Source organism: Augochlora pura, chromosome 3 (genome assembly GCF_028453695.1).
Source record: "Augochlora pura isolate Apur16 chromosome 3, APUR_v2.2.1, whole genome shotgun sequence".
NCBI classification, from domain to species: domain Eukaryota; kingdom Metazoa; phylum Arthropoda; class Insecta; order Hymenoptera; family Halictidae; genus Augochlora; species Augochlora pura.
Genome location: NC_135774.1, coordinates 1,381,985 through 1,402,273, shown reverse-complemented (window position 1 = coordinate 1,402,273; position 20,289 = coordinate 1,381,985). Strand labels below are relative to the sequence as shown.

Genomic DNA, 20,289 nt, shown 5'->3' with positions numbered 1-20,289 from the left:
GGGGAGACAACTACTCCTTAGCATAACAGACCAAATTCAGGGACCGGACAGATGAGTTGGAGGAAATGAAACGCGGGTACTTATTGTTAGTCTTGACTCCCGAGGACTACGAAACCATTTGGGATTCTCCGCGGATCGATCATTGAAATTCAAAGGGTTGTACGGTCTCCCCTCCGGCCGAGGGTGTACAAGTTTTCGCATCGTACCGTTGCGCCGTGGACGCCGTTGATCTGCCGGCCATCTCTTTCGGTCTTCTTCGGTTAAATCACGAAGTTTCTGCAGCGAGACCCGCCGCCGTCTGCCCCGCGCACACCGATTCGTGATTCAATTCCGCGAGAAGGCCGCGTCGATCGAGAAACGAAATCGGGAAACCGGTCGAGATTCGTTGGACGCCGTAATCGCTTTAGCAGGCCGCGCGCGAGCCGCCGCGACGACCGGTGTCAAGGATTTCCTGCTCTTTGGCTACCGAAGGGAAAGCTGAATTCTATTTGCTACAATATAAATGCAAATTCCCGTCGCACCTTTAAGTGGGAATTTATTCGCCGCTGGACGGGGCGCGGAAGACCTCGACGTTTGGCTGCTTCGCTTGCGGAGAAGCGTGGCTCTTGTTTAACCACTTAGCTGCGACGATATATTTTTAAGATAAATTAAATTTTATAATATTGAATTATTATTTTTAAAATAAATATTAACTAAAGTTGATAATTTTATTTTTAAACTTTTAGAATTTTATTTTATTAACTTTTCTTTTTAAAATAAAAATTAACTTCAGTCCTTAGTTTAACCCTTTTGGTAGGAGCAGTCTATCCGCTGCGACGGACAGTTGATTGAATTCCGATCGATGATAGAAAATCATTATAAATTTGGCTCTGTTCGGTCTATTTTTGGTTCGACGTACCATTTCATCTTCTCGAAATTTTCAATATTTCACGTAGCAACTTATACTTTGAAATGAGATTTCGTTGACAGCGTCGATCCCGTGAAACTCGCCCGGCTTCTATACATTTATGGAACGTCAACAAAATCGCAATCTACTGCAGAAAATATTTTCTTCTCGTCGCCGATGAGAGGATGACTGTAATGCCGACAATATTCCTGGATCGATGAGAAACTAAAACAAAATCAAAGCTTTCAGTAAAATCATTCACAAAACAAAATCTAGTATTTATAGATTCAGATGTCAAAATTTATAGATTCAACCCTTTCGAGATATCAAATATTTTATCACAAGTGTACGTACACTTCGGATCATTATGCAAAATATTTTACGAGTCGTTAGTAAATAATATAGCTGGAAGGTGGAAGAGTTCCCAAGCAATATTCCGAAGCAATTAAACCGGCGTTTCCGGTGGCTCGATTATTTCCAAACATTGTTCGATCCTCCATATTTCTTGTGGGAGTTTGCCCAGGGCCGATCGATAGGGCGTATCGGTGTCTTGGCCGCAGATCGAAGTCCCAAAAGAGCCGAATGCTAATTTCAAAGTCAATTCGAAGCAAATCGAGAGCAAACCTCGACGGTCCGGCGGACCGGTCGCCGAGGACTACGCGAGGACCACGAGAACTACGCGAGGACTGTACGAGGACTACGTGGACTCGAAATTGAATCGGGCGCGTTGGGGATAGAGGGAAAAAAAGCAGCGGTCCGCGCGGCGCCGGCAACAACCGTATCGCGAAAAATGGCATCGCGGTCGGTGTTTTCATTGGTAACTACGCGCCACGTGTGTACGTAACAAACTCTGATTGGAGCAAATCCACGTAAACTCGTCTCTTGCCAGGGGCGCTGCGGGAAATTCAGAGGAAACTTTATCGTTCGGTTGGCAAGTGCCAACACTGCACGCTACCGTGAAAGCCCTCATTGTATTGCAAACCCGATTTTCAGAGTCTACGGGAGGCGAAGAAAAGAGCGTACAGAAAGAGAGAGAGAGGGGGAGAGGGAGAGCCGGTTGCCGCGCGGGGATGCATTGGCTGTTACCCCATAAAGTATTACCTCTCAATTTTTCAAAAGAGCACGACTCCGCCGTTTCGTGCCCGATTGCTTCGTTACCCGCCCCCGCATTATTCTCCGCCCCCGTCGCGACGTCACGCGTCGCCTCCCGAAAAATCGAAAGCCGGAAGGTTCAACCCCCGCGTCTCGGTCTCATTCTCCCTCTGCTCCCTCTTCTCCCATTCCCCCGAATTATACCGTCTTCGAAATTTTAAAAACTCTCTATCTACTTACAAAAAATAATCGCAGATGGCACAAGGACGTCTTCGAGACGTTTTAAAGACGTCTCGTGTATAATGGAACGTCTTCGAGACAAGTCGTTCGCAGATCATTTGCGCGAAATGTAGGAGCAAGTTTTACGAAATCAGCAATAAAAAAATTAAAAAAATAAATCAGCAACAAAAACGAGTAATAAAAATATTAAGTGATCGATAAAAATCATTGAACGCATAGAAAACGTCTTGAAGGCGTATTTCAAGTGTTTTAACGACGTCTCAAGTATTTCTTAATGACGTCTTCTCTCAAACGTCGAAACTATGGCCAATCCAGGACGTCCTGGAGCCGTCCGCTGCTTAATGGGAATAAACGTTAACAGCGTCGATTTATTGAAGTAGCTTACGAAGCCATAAATATCGCGTTTTCTGCCGCGTTTATCAGATCTCTGATACACAGAGAGCGATGAAAAAGGAGCGAGTTTGTACAACATTCTTGCATGAGTTTAATATAGGACGCGAAGCGGTAAAGGCTGCGTGTAATATTAATCTCGCGACCGATCTCGGGGGCGCAACCGGTAAACGCGCGGCCGATTATTGGTCGAAATTATTTCACGATGGAAGAAAGGGTTTCTTAAAATTCGAAACGCAGAAACATGTACGCTGCAAAGTGAACGAGGCCATAATTAAAGCACGGGGTGGGAGGGTTAATGAGAACGACGAGATCATCTTGAAAAATTCAAAGAAATCGACAAGTATGAATTAATTTTTAAAGACATGTTCTCGTGGTGCTATTTTTATCGAATTTAGCTTAAATTGAAGCTGGAAGTGTCTACTTTAAGACAGGATAAATTAGATTACAATAAAATACCGAGATAGTTTTAAAAAATTAAAAATAACCGACCTCTAATATCATGGGGTTGGCAAGATTTCAGAGGAAAACTTTGGATAGATTTTAAAATACCTTCCCGTAGTGCTATTTTTATGAAATTTAGCTTAAATAAAAGCTAGAACTGTCTACTTTAAGACCTAGTACATTATATTGCAATGGGACGATGAGATCATTTTGAAAAATGCAAAAGAATCGACATCTGCATTATGGGGTTGGCAATGTTCCGAAGGAAAAGTATGAATGAATTTTTTAAGATATGTTCTCGTGGTGCTATTTTTATCAAACTTACCTTAAATTGAAGCTGGAAGTGTCTACTTTAAGACAGGGTAAATTAGATTACAATAAAATATCGAAATCAKTTWAAAAAATTAAAAATAACCGACCTYTAGTRTCATGGGGTTGACAAGATTTCAGAATAAAACTTTGGCTAGACCTTAAAATACCTTCCCGTRAATCAATTTCAATGCAATTTAGCTTAAATTAAAGCTGAAAGTATCTACTTTAAAACAGTATARATTAAACTAAAATTGTACAACAAATCCGTCGTACACATGTCAGCTTAGGTCTCATAGCGCGCGGCGGATTATTGGTCGAAATTATTTCATRKGGWGAAGGAAAGAGTTTTYTAAAATTTGAAACGCAGAGATATGTTGACTGCAAAGTGGACGAGACGTAATTAAAGCACGGGGTGGGAGGTTAATGACCAGGACAGCGCGGAGAGRGTCTCGGTTTCCCGGAAGAATTTTTCGAGCTGCGGGGAATTCCGAGTGCTGGCCGACTGTTCTTTGGGGATGGCGGATACTCGTTCTTAGGCGACAGCCGATAACGGTAACACCGTGCCACCGGGTTCCTGAGAAGTAGTACGAACTTTTAATTAGGTGCACGCTCTGACGCCGTGACTTCAACCTAAGGGTATATCGGGGCGAACTCTGACCTCGGCAGGGAGATCGATTCGCCGGCTTGCGACTCGCGACCGGCTCTCTCTCTCTCATTCTCTCTCTCTCTCATTCTCTCTCTCTCTCTCTTACTCTCTCCCTCTCTCTCTCTCGTCCCTTCGTGCGAACGGAGCGGTAATTGTGATTCCCGGCTCGCGGAACCTATCATTTCCCCTCTTTTACATTCGATTCTTCCACTTTGTTTAAAACGTGTGCACTGCGTCCCGCGTCCTCTGCGTCGAGCTGTTTCGCCTGCGTGCGCAATTACCAGCTTTCAACCACCTTAAAGGGGTATTCTAACTTCACATTTACAGAAAGATTTAATTCGGAAACTCTCCAGCAATTTTTAGGATTTTTCTTGTTGCGAATACAAGAGGAATTCCCGATTTGTTGGCTCAGAAATTAATCGCGGATTTCCTTAAGCGAGAAAGGGATAAATTGTTGTTGCGTCGAGGTGATTCCAGTTTCCATGGAAATGAGAAATACTGGGGGGAGGTGTTGTGTATCCGGAAGAACAAGCCATCGGATCCTGTAGTTCTCTGAGAAATGCGTGCAGCAAAGTTGGAAAACTGAGTTCCGAGGAAATCGGGTTTAAAGTTTTGTAGACGCACACGCCTCGTCGATGATGTCGAATCCATTAAATCTTTAAATCTCGAAAAAGTTTTACAATCTCGCGATCGTCCCGCGATATGCAATCTAGCGTGCGCTATTTCGAATGGAAAATTTCAGAGAGATTTATATTTTCAACGCGTCGAATAAGAATTCATTTCTATCGAAATTTATCGATATTTTTATTTATTTTATTACGAACAATAAAAGTAGCCGGAGAAGGCCATAGTTTATATCGCAGGAATATTTAATAGATGCAAGGATACCGTAATCGATTTATTAAAAAGAAAATTATTATTACTGTTGAATTAGGCCAGTGGTAATTTTGAAAAGTTTAAGGTCAAATATTCGTGGAAGAATTCTTGCTTTTATTCTCAAGCACGGGGCGCTCATTTAAAACATTCATCAACGCTTAGTTAAACATATATGCGATGACGCTGGAGAGATAAAAACGTAGTTCTAAAGTTGGTAGCTTGAATCAGAATCTCATATTTAAAATATTATCGGTATAAATGTCTGAGCGTCGTGTTAAAAACGTGAAAAATAATTGAGTTCGCGTCCCTCATAAATTCTCAAGCTTAATCTTGATAAAAATATATACATTTACAATTTTCAACTTCAAAAACATTCTCTAATTTACATTAAATATTAAATTATATTTTTCTACAAAAGATATCTAGATTTAGACGTACAGTAAAATATTTATAACCCTCCTATCTACTTATTCTATCATTTACATACGCTATGAATAAAGTAATGTAAGAATATTACAAAAATAAATTTTTCTATAGGATAGTCTCTACCGTAATTTTATTAATTACGAGTGAGAAATGGTCGGAGGCGAACGAAGAATTTCCCGGAAAAATCGACTGTTCCGAAGGAGAAGTTAACCGCGATTTAAATTAGGGAAAATTCGAAGGAAAGAGTAGCAGTCAGTTTGCAAGGAGCTTCAATTTTCGGGAAACTCGCGTCCCACGGCGCTCGGTACAAGCCCGGCAACGTTTAATCACTACGAAATTAGGATAACCTCGTGCTGCAGGATCGTGGTTAAGCCGAACCTCGAAACCTAGCCACCTATGATGTGGTCTTTCAAAGTAGATATACACGGGGCGCTGGAGGAAGACGCGGCCGAACGTCGAGAGCGGTACCGAGGAAGACGGAAACATTTGCTAGACGGTGTCCGTAATCAAAGACCCACCCATTGCGATATCGAAAGCCCTCAAAGTTAAAGCTACTCCCGGCAGCGCTCCGTCATCACCTGCCGCCAACCTCAAAATCAAGAAGCTGATGGCGTTACACACCCCGCCGTATCCGGCGTACCATGAGCCCTGTCGCCGGGGTGATATTGAGTTCCGTGCAATGAATTCGGATGACGGCGAATATATCCCTTCGCGAATGTCGATACAACTATCGCTGAATGCTTGATTACGCCTACAGTCAACGGCCAAAGACCGCAAATCTACCGTAAATAGGTATGCTCGCTTCGCGCGAACCTCTCGGTTCAATGGAAAACGGACGTGGACCCGTGGAATTATATATTTTTTCATTGCAACGTAATTTAATCCCTTGCACTGTAACAACGAGTTAGACTCGTAATGACCATTTCGTGCATGATTTAATAAACAAGGCTATCGATCATTTCCATTAAATCGAAACGGAATGTAAGTAAAAATGAATCGAGAAACAAAAATCATTTCGTGACATCAGAGAAATTATTGAGAACAAAAAAAATAGTTAATGGATAACGTGCACGTTCTTAAATAATTTTAAAAGAATGTTAAAAGTTGTCCAGCAGAGCGAATGAATGTGAAATAAACTATAATTGCATCGAGAATCCGGAGAATCCGAGGGACGGAGAATCCGTCGCCTGCTTACAATAAATTACAATAAATTACACCGACCTGCAGATTTTTGCAAATGCAACGTCCGAGCCGAGTTCCGATCCTGTAGTTTCGATTCATTCGATTCCGTGGGAGTGGATATCCGGTGGGGCAACGCGACGGCCGTGGCGGCCCGCGGGGCAACGTCCAGATGCAATCTTTCGTTTGCGTTCTTCGGCGATCGAGGCTGGCGGCACCGATTACTTGCCACCTGGCTCGACCGCCACTCTCTGTAATTGCGTTTTCACCGCGATCGATGCGCATTATTGTTGAATCGTGCATTAACGACGTCATTAATTCAAGCGTGCGACGCAAACGAGATCGCTCGGCCGTACCGTACACGTCGGGAACATTACGAAACTGCGAGCCAGCGCGCGCGCGCTCTTTAATGATCACCGTATAAATTACACGTGTCCCGTAACGTTCCTTTCGGTTTGCTAGGAATTTTTCGCGCGGCCGTTCCGCGCTTTTTCGCGCTCGCGCGCGCGCGGCCGTTTCACCTTGAACGGCACGAGCGTGTCGAGCGCAACCGTGCACAATGATCGTGAAATTTGATCGAGTGCACTTGACACCGTGCATCCGCGGAGGAACGTTGCTTTCCTGTCGCTCGGCGTACAGCCTTCGCGCGGCGAGAAGGCTCCTTTGCGTCCGCATCCCCTCTCCTAAAGGCTGCGGGAGTGGGGGTAGTTGGGACGAAGCGCAAGACGTCATCTTGTCGCGCGGGGAGTATATCTATAGCGGAGAGCTAGGGAGCAAAAGGCTTTCGTTTATTATATATTATTTGTTGATGCTACAGTTAATTATTCGAGTATTATATCAGGGGAAAAAACGAAGGAAAATGTTAATTAATTTAACGAAAGAGCAACATTCCTCCTTGGAATAGTCAGCTAAAAAATATCTTCGTATCAAAACACAGTTTTCTGTTTGCTACAGATGATTTATTCGAGGGAAACCCTGTACATCGAGTCGATTCATACAATCGTTAGAAAAAGAATCTCTTTACACATCGAACGGGCAGATACATTGTGTTATTTCGTACTCGCGCGTGTTGGACGTCTAAATCTAGTTTTCTAATCTGTTGCGCTACCAAGGCCATTCGTCTTAGAGAATAAGGCTGTCGATCACATTCTCGCCCAGACCGTCTAGCTAAATCAAAAAATAAACCCAGCATACGTCGCGTTCATCAAAAGTTTTATATAAAACATATCGGACTTTCTTATTATTTTCACTTTGGTCTGCGTCGCACGTTAGTATACAAAATAAATGTGCCAACATTCGCAGCTATTATTTATCACCGTCATCTTCAAAGTCGAATAGAATATCTTTTGCTATCATTGATGGACCGAACGGGTTATTCGATACATATCAAATTAAAGTCGTTATCGAAGTGTAGTTCCTTTCGTCGACGAGTCGAAAGCGGAAAGAAATTGCTCGTTTAATTTTCGAGCTCGCAACTCTGCCGCGCGAAAAAAATTGCTGATCGCGATGATGGTGGTCTATGGTGTTCGCGGAATCCAAGAAAACAGTGTGCAGCATGCACGCGCGTTCGCCAGCGTTTTTCCGAAGCCGTCGAGAGAATGTTTGCGCGGAACGTTGAAAGCAGTGGCGCGCGTACGCTCCGCGCGCGTTTCGCAAATTTCGGTCTCGGCTATATTAGATATCCTCGCAAGTCCGAACAATTATTATGGTATAACTTCGCCGGCAAGTTGCTCGCGCAATTACGGGATTTAATTAGCTGCACGGGTTGGTCCCAACGGATTTTAATATCCCCCGAACGCAGCGTGCTTCTTCGCTCCTAACGATCGTTTTTGCTTCGCCGCGTAGAGGCGAAAATAAAAAGCCGTGGAGAGGCCGCGGAATAGAAGCCGGCTCGTTAAGATCGATAAAAACGCGAGATCGGACGGCGAAGTTCGCGCGCGCGTCGCCGATATTTCGAGCGCGCGCCGTCGAACGCAGGAAAAATCTCAGGGAGCAACGACGCGCCGTTTCGCGACCCACCCAACGATCGCAACCCCTTCGTTCCCCCGTTTATAGACACTGCTGACGAACATCGATTTTTCGAACGAGTAATTAAGCGAGATTTGTCGACGAACTTCCGAAAAACGACGAAACCCGACTGTGAAAATTGAACCATTCTTTTTTATTAAAAATAATGTTTGCAATAACTAGACCGCGGAGTATTTTGCAAAATAAAGATTGTCTGTAACGATCGCAAGTGCAACAGTTTTCCTTCCTTAAATAATATTAATCGTTTGGGGTCTTTGAACTTTTTCCCTATTTCATTTGATTATTTTCTCCGCAGTCCAGAAATAACGCGTTCTTTACAATATTTAAAATTTGAACTCGATTAACCAAATAGAATCTTTTTCGCACTGTTTTCGCGGCTGTCCGGTTTTCGGAAGCTTGGCCCGATTTTCGACGAGTCGACCGGTTCGATCCTAATTGTTCTTCTTCCGTGAGGACTTGAAGGTGTACACGCGATACATGGGGAAGTACGGCTCGACCTCGCCGTCGCTGTCTCCGTCATCCCCCGTGGGATCGTCCCTGTCCGGTTTCGAGGATCGATATATCTGACTTTTCTCGTACTGCGGCGCTGCTGGAAGAAAATATCGTGTTTAGTTTCCAGACAGAGCAACCCTTAAAACGAGAGAGCGCGCGTCGGCCGGAAACTGTAATTGCGCGACGTTATTTTTAGCGAACGGTGTTCGCTTCGTTTTTAATAATAATATGGACGGTGGAAATTGCAGCCACCGAAGTTTCGCCAAGGAGAAGCCAGTTTCCCGTCCTGTTGACTTTCCGCGAAGTTTACCCCGTTTCTTCCCCGTGTTAATGTTTCATTAATGGAAACTCCGTGGAGTTCGAGCTATTCTATTCGCGTGTTCGCCTCTTTTTAAACCTAATCGTTGCAACCACGGACATATTAACCCTTTGCACTTAGCTGTTTCAATTGCAAATATAAAATAATTCTTCTTACGGTATTGCAATTTTACTGAACAAAGTGCATTTTATGCATAGAAAATTGAATCTTGCGACTCGTACAACAATTACGTTTTTTTATTTAACCCTTTGCGCTTAGCTGTTTCAATTGCAAATATAAAATAATTCTTCTTACGGTATTGCAATTTTACTGAACAAAATATATTTTATGCATAGGAAATTACATACAACAATTACATTTTTTTATTTAACCCCATGCCGTGCCATTTTCTTTAGAGGTTGCACGATTAGAATTTCTTCGATCGCACTAAATTCTTAGATGAAAAAGGAAATTTTATATTTATCATGTGATTATATCTACTTGAATGTTTAAATATTGGTAACGAAAGAATAAAATTTGATTCCCAGTTAAAGGAACGGATGAATATTCATACCTAATAATTATCACTAGAAATCTCCATCACGAGTCTGACTCGTTAAAGTACGGCAAGGGGTTAAAAATGACCTAACACCGCTCGAGTGCAAAGGGTTGATACGCGTATCAACAAGAATCGTATGAAACAAGTTACCCGAATATGCTAACAAAATTCCGAGCAGCTAATTGAATTTTAAGGTTATCTCATCAAACAACGAGAAGCACGCGCGACAATATCGCGAGTTATTATACGAAAACTTTGAATTCCGCGGGAACGACTGCACGGAGAGAGAGAGACACGTTTAAATTCTCGGAACAGGTGAGTAATGGAACCCGCCGGCTCGTAGTCGTCGTAAATACCGGGAATTAACATGTTGCGATCGTAGAAGGCAGAGACACGGTTACGTACAAGACAAATTCGCAGCCTTCTCCCGGTCCTCGACGGCTTCCAGCGGGGGCTTCACATTGTTTTCGCGTTCTTCGGCGGTCGATGCACACGGCGGAACAGGTGAAAAAGCTTCCGCCCCGTCGTCCGTTTTTTGCGGGGTCTCGTAATTTTGAAGTGGCACCGTGCCGACCACTATATTTGTTCGCAGCTTCAAGTTCTTTTGAAACATTCTGTAGTACCACTCGCTCACGTCTACGCAGGCCTCGACCTGTTAACAGGGAAAATATTTCGTATACATATATATACATATACATATATATAATATATATATATATACACATATACTATATAATATATAGGAAGTTCTGAAACCACTCGCACCCTCGAAAGAGCGCTTGTTCAACTAATTCAAAAATACTCTGCGAATCCTGCCACCTCGTACAAACGATTCCCTGCTTCACAATTAGAAATTGAAATGTTCATTAACGCTCTGACTGCCACGACATCGCATATTTGTACTATAAAACGGGATTCATTAAATTTTTAATCGTCTCGTATCGTTCATATTTTCAATCTGGCGCTCGGTGAAATAAAAATCGTGTACATTTTGAAATTTTAATAACGTGAATCATTTATCCGAACAAGGCACTGAATGGAAGCAATTTTTAACTGAGAAACTGTGGTAGAAACATTCGTAAATAAGTTGACTGTCGTGTCAGTCAAGTGTCAGCGGAAATTGCATCCTTTGTCCAGGCTTGAAACCTGATTTTTATTGTAACAAATCTGAAAGAACCGAGCTGTATTATTTCTGAGTTTTGAGATTATTAAGAAGGTTCGATCGATTAAATTATTTTGATCTCAAGCCTGTTTTCAAAACGAGGACGAATTCTTCTGCAAGGCTAATTAAATTTAATTTCAGAATTATCAGGTTGAATATGCAATAGCATTGAAATATTTGGAATATTTATTTTTGCGGAAAAATTCGTCGCGAAAAATCGTTGAATTATAGTGTAAAGTGCTTTCGTCATTGTATGGTGCTGTTCGAGAATCGGGATAGTCTCACTTTAAGTGCATACAGAACGTCGATGATGCTGCAGTGGATCATCCCCGTGGGTGGTACTGCAGGAACGTCGAACGTGATGTCGTACGACTGGGATTCTTTGTTAACAGGCTGTTCTACTTCTACTACGATCTCTTTATGCTTACGGAACTTTTCCGTCGAATGATAGGTCACCGCCTAAGGAAAGACACAACATTGACAAACGATCGTTGAAGAAAACTTTAATAATAAAAAGAGAATTAATCCGACAACATTCGAAGAATTACTAATTCGCATGCACGCGTCGCATTCTCTTGAAAAACTACTGAAAACAATTTACAAACTTAATTTTCCATCACGACAATATAACTTTGTAATTAGACTACTTTGAAATAGAATAAATTGTTTAATATTCTGCAGTGTAATGTAAGCGGATACTACTGTTTCATAGACACTGTGAATCAAAAGTATTTGGACACGTGCGACAATCGAGATTATGCTTTTATTTAAAAGCGAGAGCGACGAAAACTTGCGGCTGAAAATTTGTTAAAATTGATGCCCCACTTCGGCGGAGTTCTCATTAAACCGAGTGGTTCGGCAACCCTAATCCGGACGCGGAGTTTCGAAACTTTTTTCATCTTCCGGCGGCTTGATTAAGTTGTTAGTCATTCATGCTAAATCTAGTCAGAAAATTGACGCAATGTTCCTGGATAAGTTTGTACGCGTCTCTTTAAAAGATACGCCTGTAAAACGTAACGACAACGAAAATTGTTATCGCGTATCATTTCATGAAATCGTAGCACGTGTCGAAATACCAATGAATCGTATATACAACTAATTTCTATAAACAACGGACAGAGTTTACTTTTTTAAAAACGATTCGGATTTTCTTGATCACGATCGTGGTGGGGTTAGTCAAGACGACCATGATCGGTATCGTTTGTCCAGGAACATAACCATGAACCGGGAGCGACATGGATATACTGATCGGTTCGGTTTGCCCCAGGTACACCTTCGATTGTTGAACATGTATGGGCAACTGCAAAGGATCGTTCAAATTAGTGGACACGGTAATCTCGCGGCATACTCGGATAACGATTTATCTTAAAATAGCTGGCAGAAGCTCAAGCATCCGAGTCACAATCGTATTTGCAACGACTGAAAAATCTAGCAGTTGCTGGCGAACGTGGATGGGAAGATATTCCCATCCGACGGACATTAACCTCGCTAATTAACCCTTTAACTGTATTTGTCTTCTTAATGTATGGAGACATCGACTTCATATTTTCGTGTGAACAGTGTTGAATCGTTTAGAAAAGTAGGAGATGTTAGAGTTTAGTTATGGCAATAAATCTTGTGAGACAGAGTAGGAGATGTAGTAGAGATATTTATGCAGTTAAAGGGTTGAAGTGTAGAGAAGTAGAGAAATAGAGAAGCAGAGAAATAGAGATGTAGAGAAATATAGAAGTAGAGAAATAGAGAAATAGAGAAATAGAGAAATAGAGAAATAGAGAAATAGAGAAATTGAAAAATAGAGAAATAGAGAAATATAAAAATAGAGAAATATAAAAATAGAGAAATTGAAAAATAGAGAAATACAGAAATAGTGAAATATAGAAATAGAGAAATATAAAAATAGAGAAATATACAAATAGAGAAATATAAAAATATAAAAATAGAGAAATAGAACAATAGAAAAATATAAAAATAGAGAAATAAAAAAATATAAAAATAGATGACTTGAGAAGTGGAAAAATAGAAAAATAGAGAAATAAAAAAATAGAAAAATAGAGAAATAAAAAAATAGAAAAATAGAGAAATAAAGAAACAGAAAAATAGAAGACCTGAGAAGTGGAAAAATAGAGGAATAGAAGAACGGAGAAGCAGAGAACTAGAGAGGCGCGTGCATTAATTGGTAAACGCATTTGCGTCGGCGTGATTGAAATCAGTTTCGGAAGCGAAGTATCATTCATTGTCAGATTCCTACTCACAACGGCGAGGGGATCTCGATTAAGGTCAAGAATAGGGGCCACCGTGAATGGAATAATATTGGTGGAAAACCGATAAATGGTCGTTACGTCCAACAATGCTCTAATCGAGTACCGTACTCGCCCATATCGGCCCTCGAAGCTGCACGGCAGGTTTTCTGGAAGCGTCAGGCTGAACGGGTAGACGCCGCCGGTTATCGTCGACTTTTCTTTACCATCTACCCGTGATGAGAATCCGTTAGTCCGACACCCCGGGACTTTCCCGCGCCAATTCCCCGATCGCTGCCGATCGCCGCCTTACTTACCGCCCGCCAGATAGATCTCCACGTGCAGGTAGTTCTCGAACGCCGAAAACTTACGCCGGATCCCGGCCGATCGATCCGTGAAATACACCTGAGCCTCCCCCTTGTACTTAAGTCTAATCCCTGCATGCAGAAAGGTCGCACTTACAACGGGGAATACCAATTAATTGGGGACGACTCTTCGGGATCGGAGGTGGAGGGGCGGAGGGGAGGGGGGGGGGAGGGGGTTGTTACGCGAATTACGCGGGCTCGAGGACCGTCCAATTACGATAACAAACTCGTCCACGGTTTCATTGCCGTGACGGCCGGCCGGAATATTTTCCGTCCGTTCCCTGTTTATCGAATTCACCCGGCGGCGAGTCTCGAATTTAAGGTATACCGAGCGAACGAATCACTCGATCACCCCTGACCATTTACATCCCTTCTAACAACGCGAGAAAGCGTCGCAAATATTGTGCAATTCGAATAAACAGGAAATTCTAGACCAGGTCAACATTTTTCAACCCTTTGCGAGTATTTCTAAAATGCTAAGAATATTTTCGTCAGAGAAGGAAAATTAAATTCTATAATAATGAAACTATAGTCAAAGTTATACGCATTCGCCAAACAATCGAATCTACGCTGCCACCAAAACTAATACAGCTAATTAAGTAAGTGGCGGCACTGGGTGGGCAAGAGTTACGCTAGCATTTCTATACTAATTAGGCGGGGTTATTTAATGGATCGAAGGACTCCTAAACCGAGCAGCTTATCGACAAACAGCCATGACAGCCACTTTGTATTTCGATATTGCCAAGGGACCGGGGCGAATCGAATTTTCACTTTCCTCCGCTATCTATTCCACGAGCGTTCCTGCAGTACCAGAATCGTGTAGCGCTTCGTCGTCGTCGTCGTTGTCGTATACGTATATACGATCCCCATACATATAGCCGGGACCGAGAAGTCTTCTAGGTCACCCGTTATGCAACCCGATCGATGGCACGTTTGGCACGCGTTCGACTCGAGAACGGGGCGACAGAGAAATTTTTGTGATTGCGAGCACAGGGGTAAACATCGCGAGAATAAATATAAAGTTGCTCTCGATGCCTGGCCGCGACAAGGCACGATCCCTCGTTCACCGAAACGTTTCGATGTATCGACCCGGCTCGCCTCGCCTCGCCTCGCCTCGCCGATATGCCATGGTTCCAGCCAGCGGAACTACGAACTAGCTATTCCGGCGCTTGACGAATTTATCTGCCAGGTGAATCCGCGGCCACGTATTAATTACGACCCGCCTTTGCATAGGACGTACGCGGCCGGTGATCCGTTTGCCGCCATCGATCCTCGATCTTCCGATCCCGCTTCGATTTTTCTGCTCCCGTTTCGCCGCGGCCGCTCGTGCCTCAAAATGTCCGCAGAGAAATCCGCGCGGAAGTGCGGCGCGCAACTACGCCGCGGTTGCCGCTTTTAATTTCTACGCGGTTGTTCGAGGGTGATTCTCCGTAGATCTTTTTCAACCCCTTGCACTACGATGTTGATTAGCATTAACTTTTCTTAATAGAATCAGACAATTTTTGTTTCCTGTATTGTCTTTATTTAACCTTTGCTTTTACATTTTGACGACAGAAGAATTTATTTTTACTTCTATGTTATGAAAATTAATAATAATTATATTTAGTGGAGCTTGCATAAAATCTTCACCACGGGTCTGACTCGTTATTATAGTGCAAAGGGTTAATAAGATGTAATTAATAGTATGGTATTTAGTACGATTCTGTACTTTTTTTCTAGGCAGCCATAGAATTTATTTTTACTTCTATGTTATAAAAATGAATAATAATTATATTTAGTAGAGCTTGCATAAAATCTTCACTGACTCGTTATTATAGTGCAAGGGGTTAATAAGATGTAATTAATAATTATTTAGTACGATTCTGTATTTTTTTTCTAGGCAGCCATGTTTTGATATTTTCCTACAGAAAAGTATCCTGTAACATGACGTAACAGGCTAACAAATAATAATTTTAGTTGCAACAGATACGGTCACATTAGACTCGCAGATTGTTCGCGAATATCGCAACGATGTCGAAGAGATAAATGCGATTACATGTAGATTGATTTACTGCCGATATCTAATTGAACGAGCTGATTCAATAACGACTTAAGAGCGTCCGACCCACTGACCCAATTCGGTTACTTCACCCTATGCCCTGCGCCTGTATCATTCGGGTTAAGGGCACGTGTACGTCACTGGACAAGATCCCACGCCCTCGTTTTTAAAATTCTGCAGATATCTGCGCAACATTTCCGCTCTATATAGTCGACGATTAACAATTATTCGCGAACAATTGAAGCCTACGAAGATGTTAAGAATTTAAATAATTTTTTAAAAAATATATCCGGTAACGGGGGTTAAAATTGATCAAACGCTTCTCGCAGTACAGTAGCGTACGCGAAACATTGGTTCAGGAAGAATTCGCGCAGGCGTTTTTACGAGTTACGGGCTTTCTTTTTCGCACTCTAGCCAACCGCCGGAATGAAAATAAAATATCTCGTGCGCACAGAGAAAGAGAGAGAGAGAGAGAGAGAGTGAGAGAGGGAGAGAGAGTCTCTAGAAGCCAGCGCGCGTTCACCGAGTCAAATGAGATCCCATTACCCACCAAAGAAGGATAATGAACGCACTGCGCAGGAATCGCCACGAACTTTCGACCCAATTCCGGCCGCCTCCCCGAAACCATTCACCGAGCAACTTTTCCCTCCGCCGCCTCCCCCCGCCCCCGCCCCGCCCCGGCCCGGCCCGGCCGTGAAGCGTGCCGGCCGTCGAGATTCCCCAGAAACTCACCCAAAACGATCACCGGCTCGCTAACATTCAGGCGAACGTGGCCAGAGACGCGTTGCCCGCTATAGTAGACCTGTTGAGGACCGTCCAGGACGATGTCGATGCTTTGAAAGCCGATGCTGGTCGCAGAAAAGAAACGGAGCGCGGTTAGAGCGGCGGTGGCCGGCGGAAAACACACCTTTGGGAAATTCGTCTCGACGACGTTTCTTCCCCGTACCTTTCGGCGAGAGCGGCGGTGGCCGACGGCTGTGCCACGGTCTCTATCTCCGTCTCCATGGCGGTAGCACTTCGATTGGCCCTAGGAGGCGGCCAGCCCCATCAAAAGACCTCGTGGCCGACCGGGAGAGAATCCGACGTGTCACTTCACTCGTCGGGGCTGAACGGGCGCGTGCTCCGATCGCTTCCGACGCTGCGCTGCATGAAACTGGACGCGCGCGACGCCCGCAGGATCTGGCCTCGCTAGGGTTCGGTAGGACTCGCTGCGGGAGCCTCCAGGACGGACGCACGGTCTGCGGCTCCTCCCGTGGGCGGCGAGTGGTCGGGTGCTTCCGGTGCGACGCGTGGCCGCGCTTCCGGCCCTCTCGTCTGGAACGAAACGTCGATCGCGGCTGACAAGCCGAAGCTACACCCGCTCCGCCGAACGGGTTAAGGACGCGGCGACGTGTTTGTTGACAAGATTCCAAAAATTCCGGCGAGTCTTCGGAGGCAGGGCCGGCGCGGCGCGCGTGCGTCGACGGCTCCGCCAATATCGCGCGCGACGGAAGGTCGCCTCGCGGAGACCAACCTTCGCTTCCTCCGACTCCTCCGACTCCTCCGGCCCGGATAATCGAAGGACCCTACGTCGCACCGGCTCCCGGCTGCCTCTTCCTTACAGGTGGATGCGCGCCGCACTGCCGTGCCTCCTGAAATTAAAGGCAGCCGCCGTAATAAGGGCACCCCCGTATCGACCAATGATCGGCCGGAGGAGCCCCCGAAGCGCCGTTTAAATTCTGCCGCATCGCTGCAACCCTTTTGTGACGTCGCGACGCGCGTCACCGGCGCCGATCCGTCTCGGCGGGCTTGGCTGCGTAAGAAGACGACACAAAAGCCGGATAATTCCTCTTTTCCGGTATCGGGTCGACGACTTCCGCATCGTCGATTTATTGCTTTCGGATTTAATGGGCCGCGCCGGTGGTCGTCGTTGTTCCATTAAGGTCGGCGCTTTCAATGTTTTTGTATAGCCTTGCAGCTGATGCGACGTAAAACCTCTAAGAAAAAAAAAAAAAATGTTTGTCGGGTTGTCTCCCTGTTCGGTTTGTTTCTATTCGGTTTTCGACGCTGCCGACGACTGCGGAGGGTAAACTGCGGGTTTCGCGCATTTATTTGTACACGTTTCGTTCGGTATCAATCATACTCGCGGCGAGCAAATTGTCTAGCGTCGAGCTAAACCAATAACGATGAATAGCAAACTATCGTGTCATAGTAATAAATCAATTGCCGCGTATTATTGGCTGTCGACATGTTTAATAACAATGTTGTCGGCCAATGGCAATTTGCCACTTGTGACGCACTTATTCTCCTCTTGATCGATCTCAATATCCATCGTTTTCGATGCTTTAATACCGATTCTTTTATTCATTTATCAGAAATCACGCGATCGCGAGAAATAAAAAGCTGCAACGCAAACTAGCGGCGCGTTTAGCAAAGTATAATGCGCCGCGGACGTGACGTTTGTTTTTATTTGATAAAGAGTGCTCGCGTTTAATCAGGTTTCGGGACGGGCGGGCTGTCACCGAAATAAATGACGACAGCGATGCCTGTTAATACATTCAATGTAATGTCCGTTGCATGTCTGTCGTAAAGTACGGATAAATATGGATCCGCTTCCAATACGGCTGCAATAACATTATTATCGTTGATGTCGGTCTACCACAACGAGGTTAATCATCAAGATTAAAACACGGAACGCAAATATCCCGGGACCGCGTCGCTGCTTTATCGCGGTGCACGCCGGCTATAAATAATATCTTATTTGGCGAAATAAAAGATATATAAATCAAACGCGAGTATATTTACTTGTATTTGCTCGCACAAATTTGCAGTGCTCCGCGAAGAAATAATAAAAGTGGGAAACGGATTTTTTGGGAACAGTGTGTGCTGCGTTTAATTCGATGTTTTAATTTGCAAGATGAAATTGACGCGACGCTCATGCATGCAGGGGGGCGACGACATTCATATTTATTTTCAATTACGTTCTTGCTTGCGGTGCAAGCAACGCCAACACGTTTCCGTTTCGAGAAGCTTATTTTTTCGACGCCGCGTTACTCGATTAGAAAACATCGCGGGTGTATTATGTTGTCGCGGGCGCATTACTTGTGCGTCAACGAATAATAAAGCCCGCTCGTCTGTGCTTATGACGAGAGTCTTCGATGAGAAGGAAATTTCGAAATTGTTGACACCGTCGACGTGCATTGCTGAAAACATTCGTCGCTTTGATCTTGTTTGCTCGCTTAACCCCTTTGCACACAATTACGTCTCCGAATCGTCATTCATTTCACGTGTTATCGTAGACGTTGACGTATCCGAGACGTTTTGTTAAAATTTTAAATTAAAGTAAGTTTGCACATAGTTTAGTTGATCCAATTTAAATATTTTTCAAATTTTATTCGCAAGGGGTTAATATTTTAGTTCGATGTTCGTCAAACCAGCTGTATTTTTTGTTAAAAATCTCTGCAATGTCCGTTGGAAACGGTATGCAATCTCTAATATTTTATCGACCGAGTTGCAATGGGCAAAACAGACTGCGATCGATTGATTCAGGGTCAAGGAGCGTGGCGCATGCGGTATAAATAGAAAGCGATCATAATTAGTGGATGGCGAAGGAGCAAGGAGGTTCTAGGCAACGATAAAATCACGCGATGCTCAGAAATTATTAACAGTTATATGTCGAGTTCATAAATATTTCATGAAATCTCATTCGCGTTAGAAATTAAAACCTGAGATCGAAGACGACTTACATGCTGAAAAGCGAAGGAGAGGCCTCCCTAGAAGGGGGTGTAAATTTGGATGTCCCACTCCGCATGATAACTCGCTCAATATCGGATATACATTTAAACTTGCCTGAGACATTCCAATGTACGAATATCACGTGACAGGTTCGTGTTCTTTCTTCAACTGCTAATATCTTGTGTGGAAAATTGCAGTTGATTTTTTAACAATTTTTCTCTACATTATAATCATAATTATCTATATTACTAACCATAATTATCTATATTACTAACCACAATTTGGGTTCTACAATTGCAACAACCTTGATTTCCGAACAACACACCTAAGCAATTCTTATACAATCTACAAACGCGTTAGTTTGACTTAATGGACTTGCTTGAAACTTAAACACTACAGATATAAGTAATCGGAGTCACCCGTGTTACAGAGATACCGTTCGAAAGCGTATGTAATTAATTCTTGGCAATATCTGGTTACCGCCGCTACACAGAGAGAGAGAGAGAGAGAGAGAGAGAGAGAGAGAGAGAGAGAGAGAGAGAGAGAGAGAGAGAGAGAGATACCTGGGCTCGATACACCGGCCCTCTGCAAGAACGAACACGACGAAGTTACGACCCATTCGTGCGTAACAAGCTCAATTTACTATGGAGCCGGCTCTTTTGTCCTTTTCCCTCCTTCGCCGGGCTCCTCGTCAGTTGCAGCCGATGCATCTGACGCTTAGCGAGCGAGCGGATCTCAGATTCGTTCGGCAGAAGAGCATACGGCCGCCGCTCAAACGATATTCCGAAGCTCTGTTGCATCGCGGGACCGCGAAATCTGGCTACCAATCTACTATGATTTCATTTTGAACGAAGTGTATCGAAGCCTCGGTCAGTTGTAGTTGATTCGTTTGATGATCGTTTCAG

The 20,289-nt window shown here is 43.8% G+C and overlaps 1 protein-coding gene across 1 annotated transcript; it reads right to left on the bottom strand.

Moving 5' to 3' along the window:
* Positions 1 to 7,458: 7,458 nt before the first annotated feature.
* LOC144478947 (arrestin domain-containing protein 17) lies at positions 7,459 to 17,202 on the bottom strand. The gene is made up of 8 exons (XM_078197344.1): positions 16,617 to 17,202; positions 16,403 to 16,518; positions 13,585 to 13,704; positions 13,283 to 13,497; positions 12,157 to 12,330; positions 11,316 to 11,489; positions 10,274 to 10,520; positions 7,459 to 9,105 (listed from the first exon to the last, which is right to left on the bottom strand). The coding sequence occupies exons 1-8, from the start codon at positions 16,673 to 16,675 to the stop codon at positions 8,951 to 8,953; spliced, it is 1,260 nt and encodes a 419-aa protein (XP_078053470.1). The 5' UTR covers positions 16,676 to 17,202; the 3' UTR covers positions 7,459 to 8,950.
* Positions 17,203 to 20,289: the final 3,087 nt, after the last annotated feature.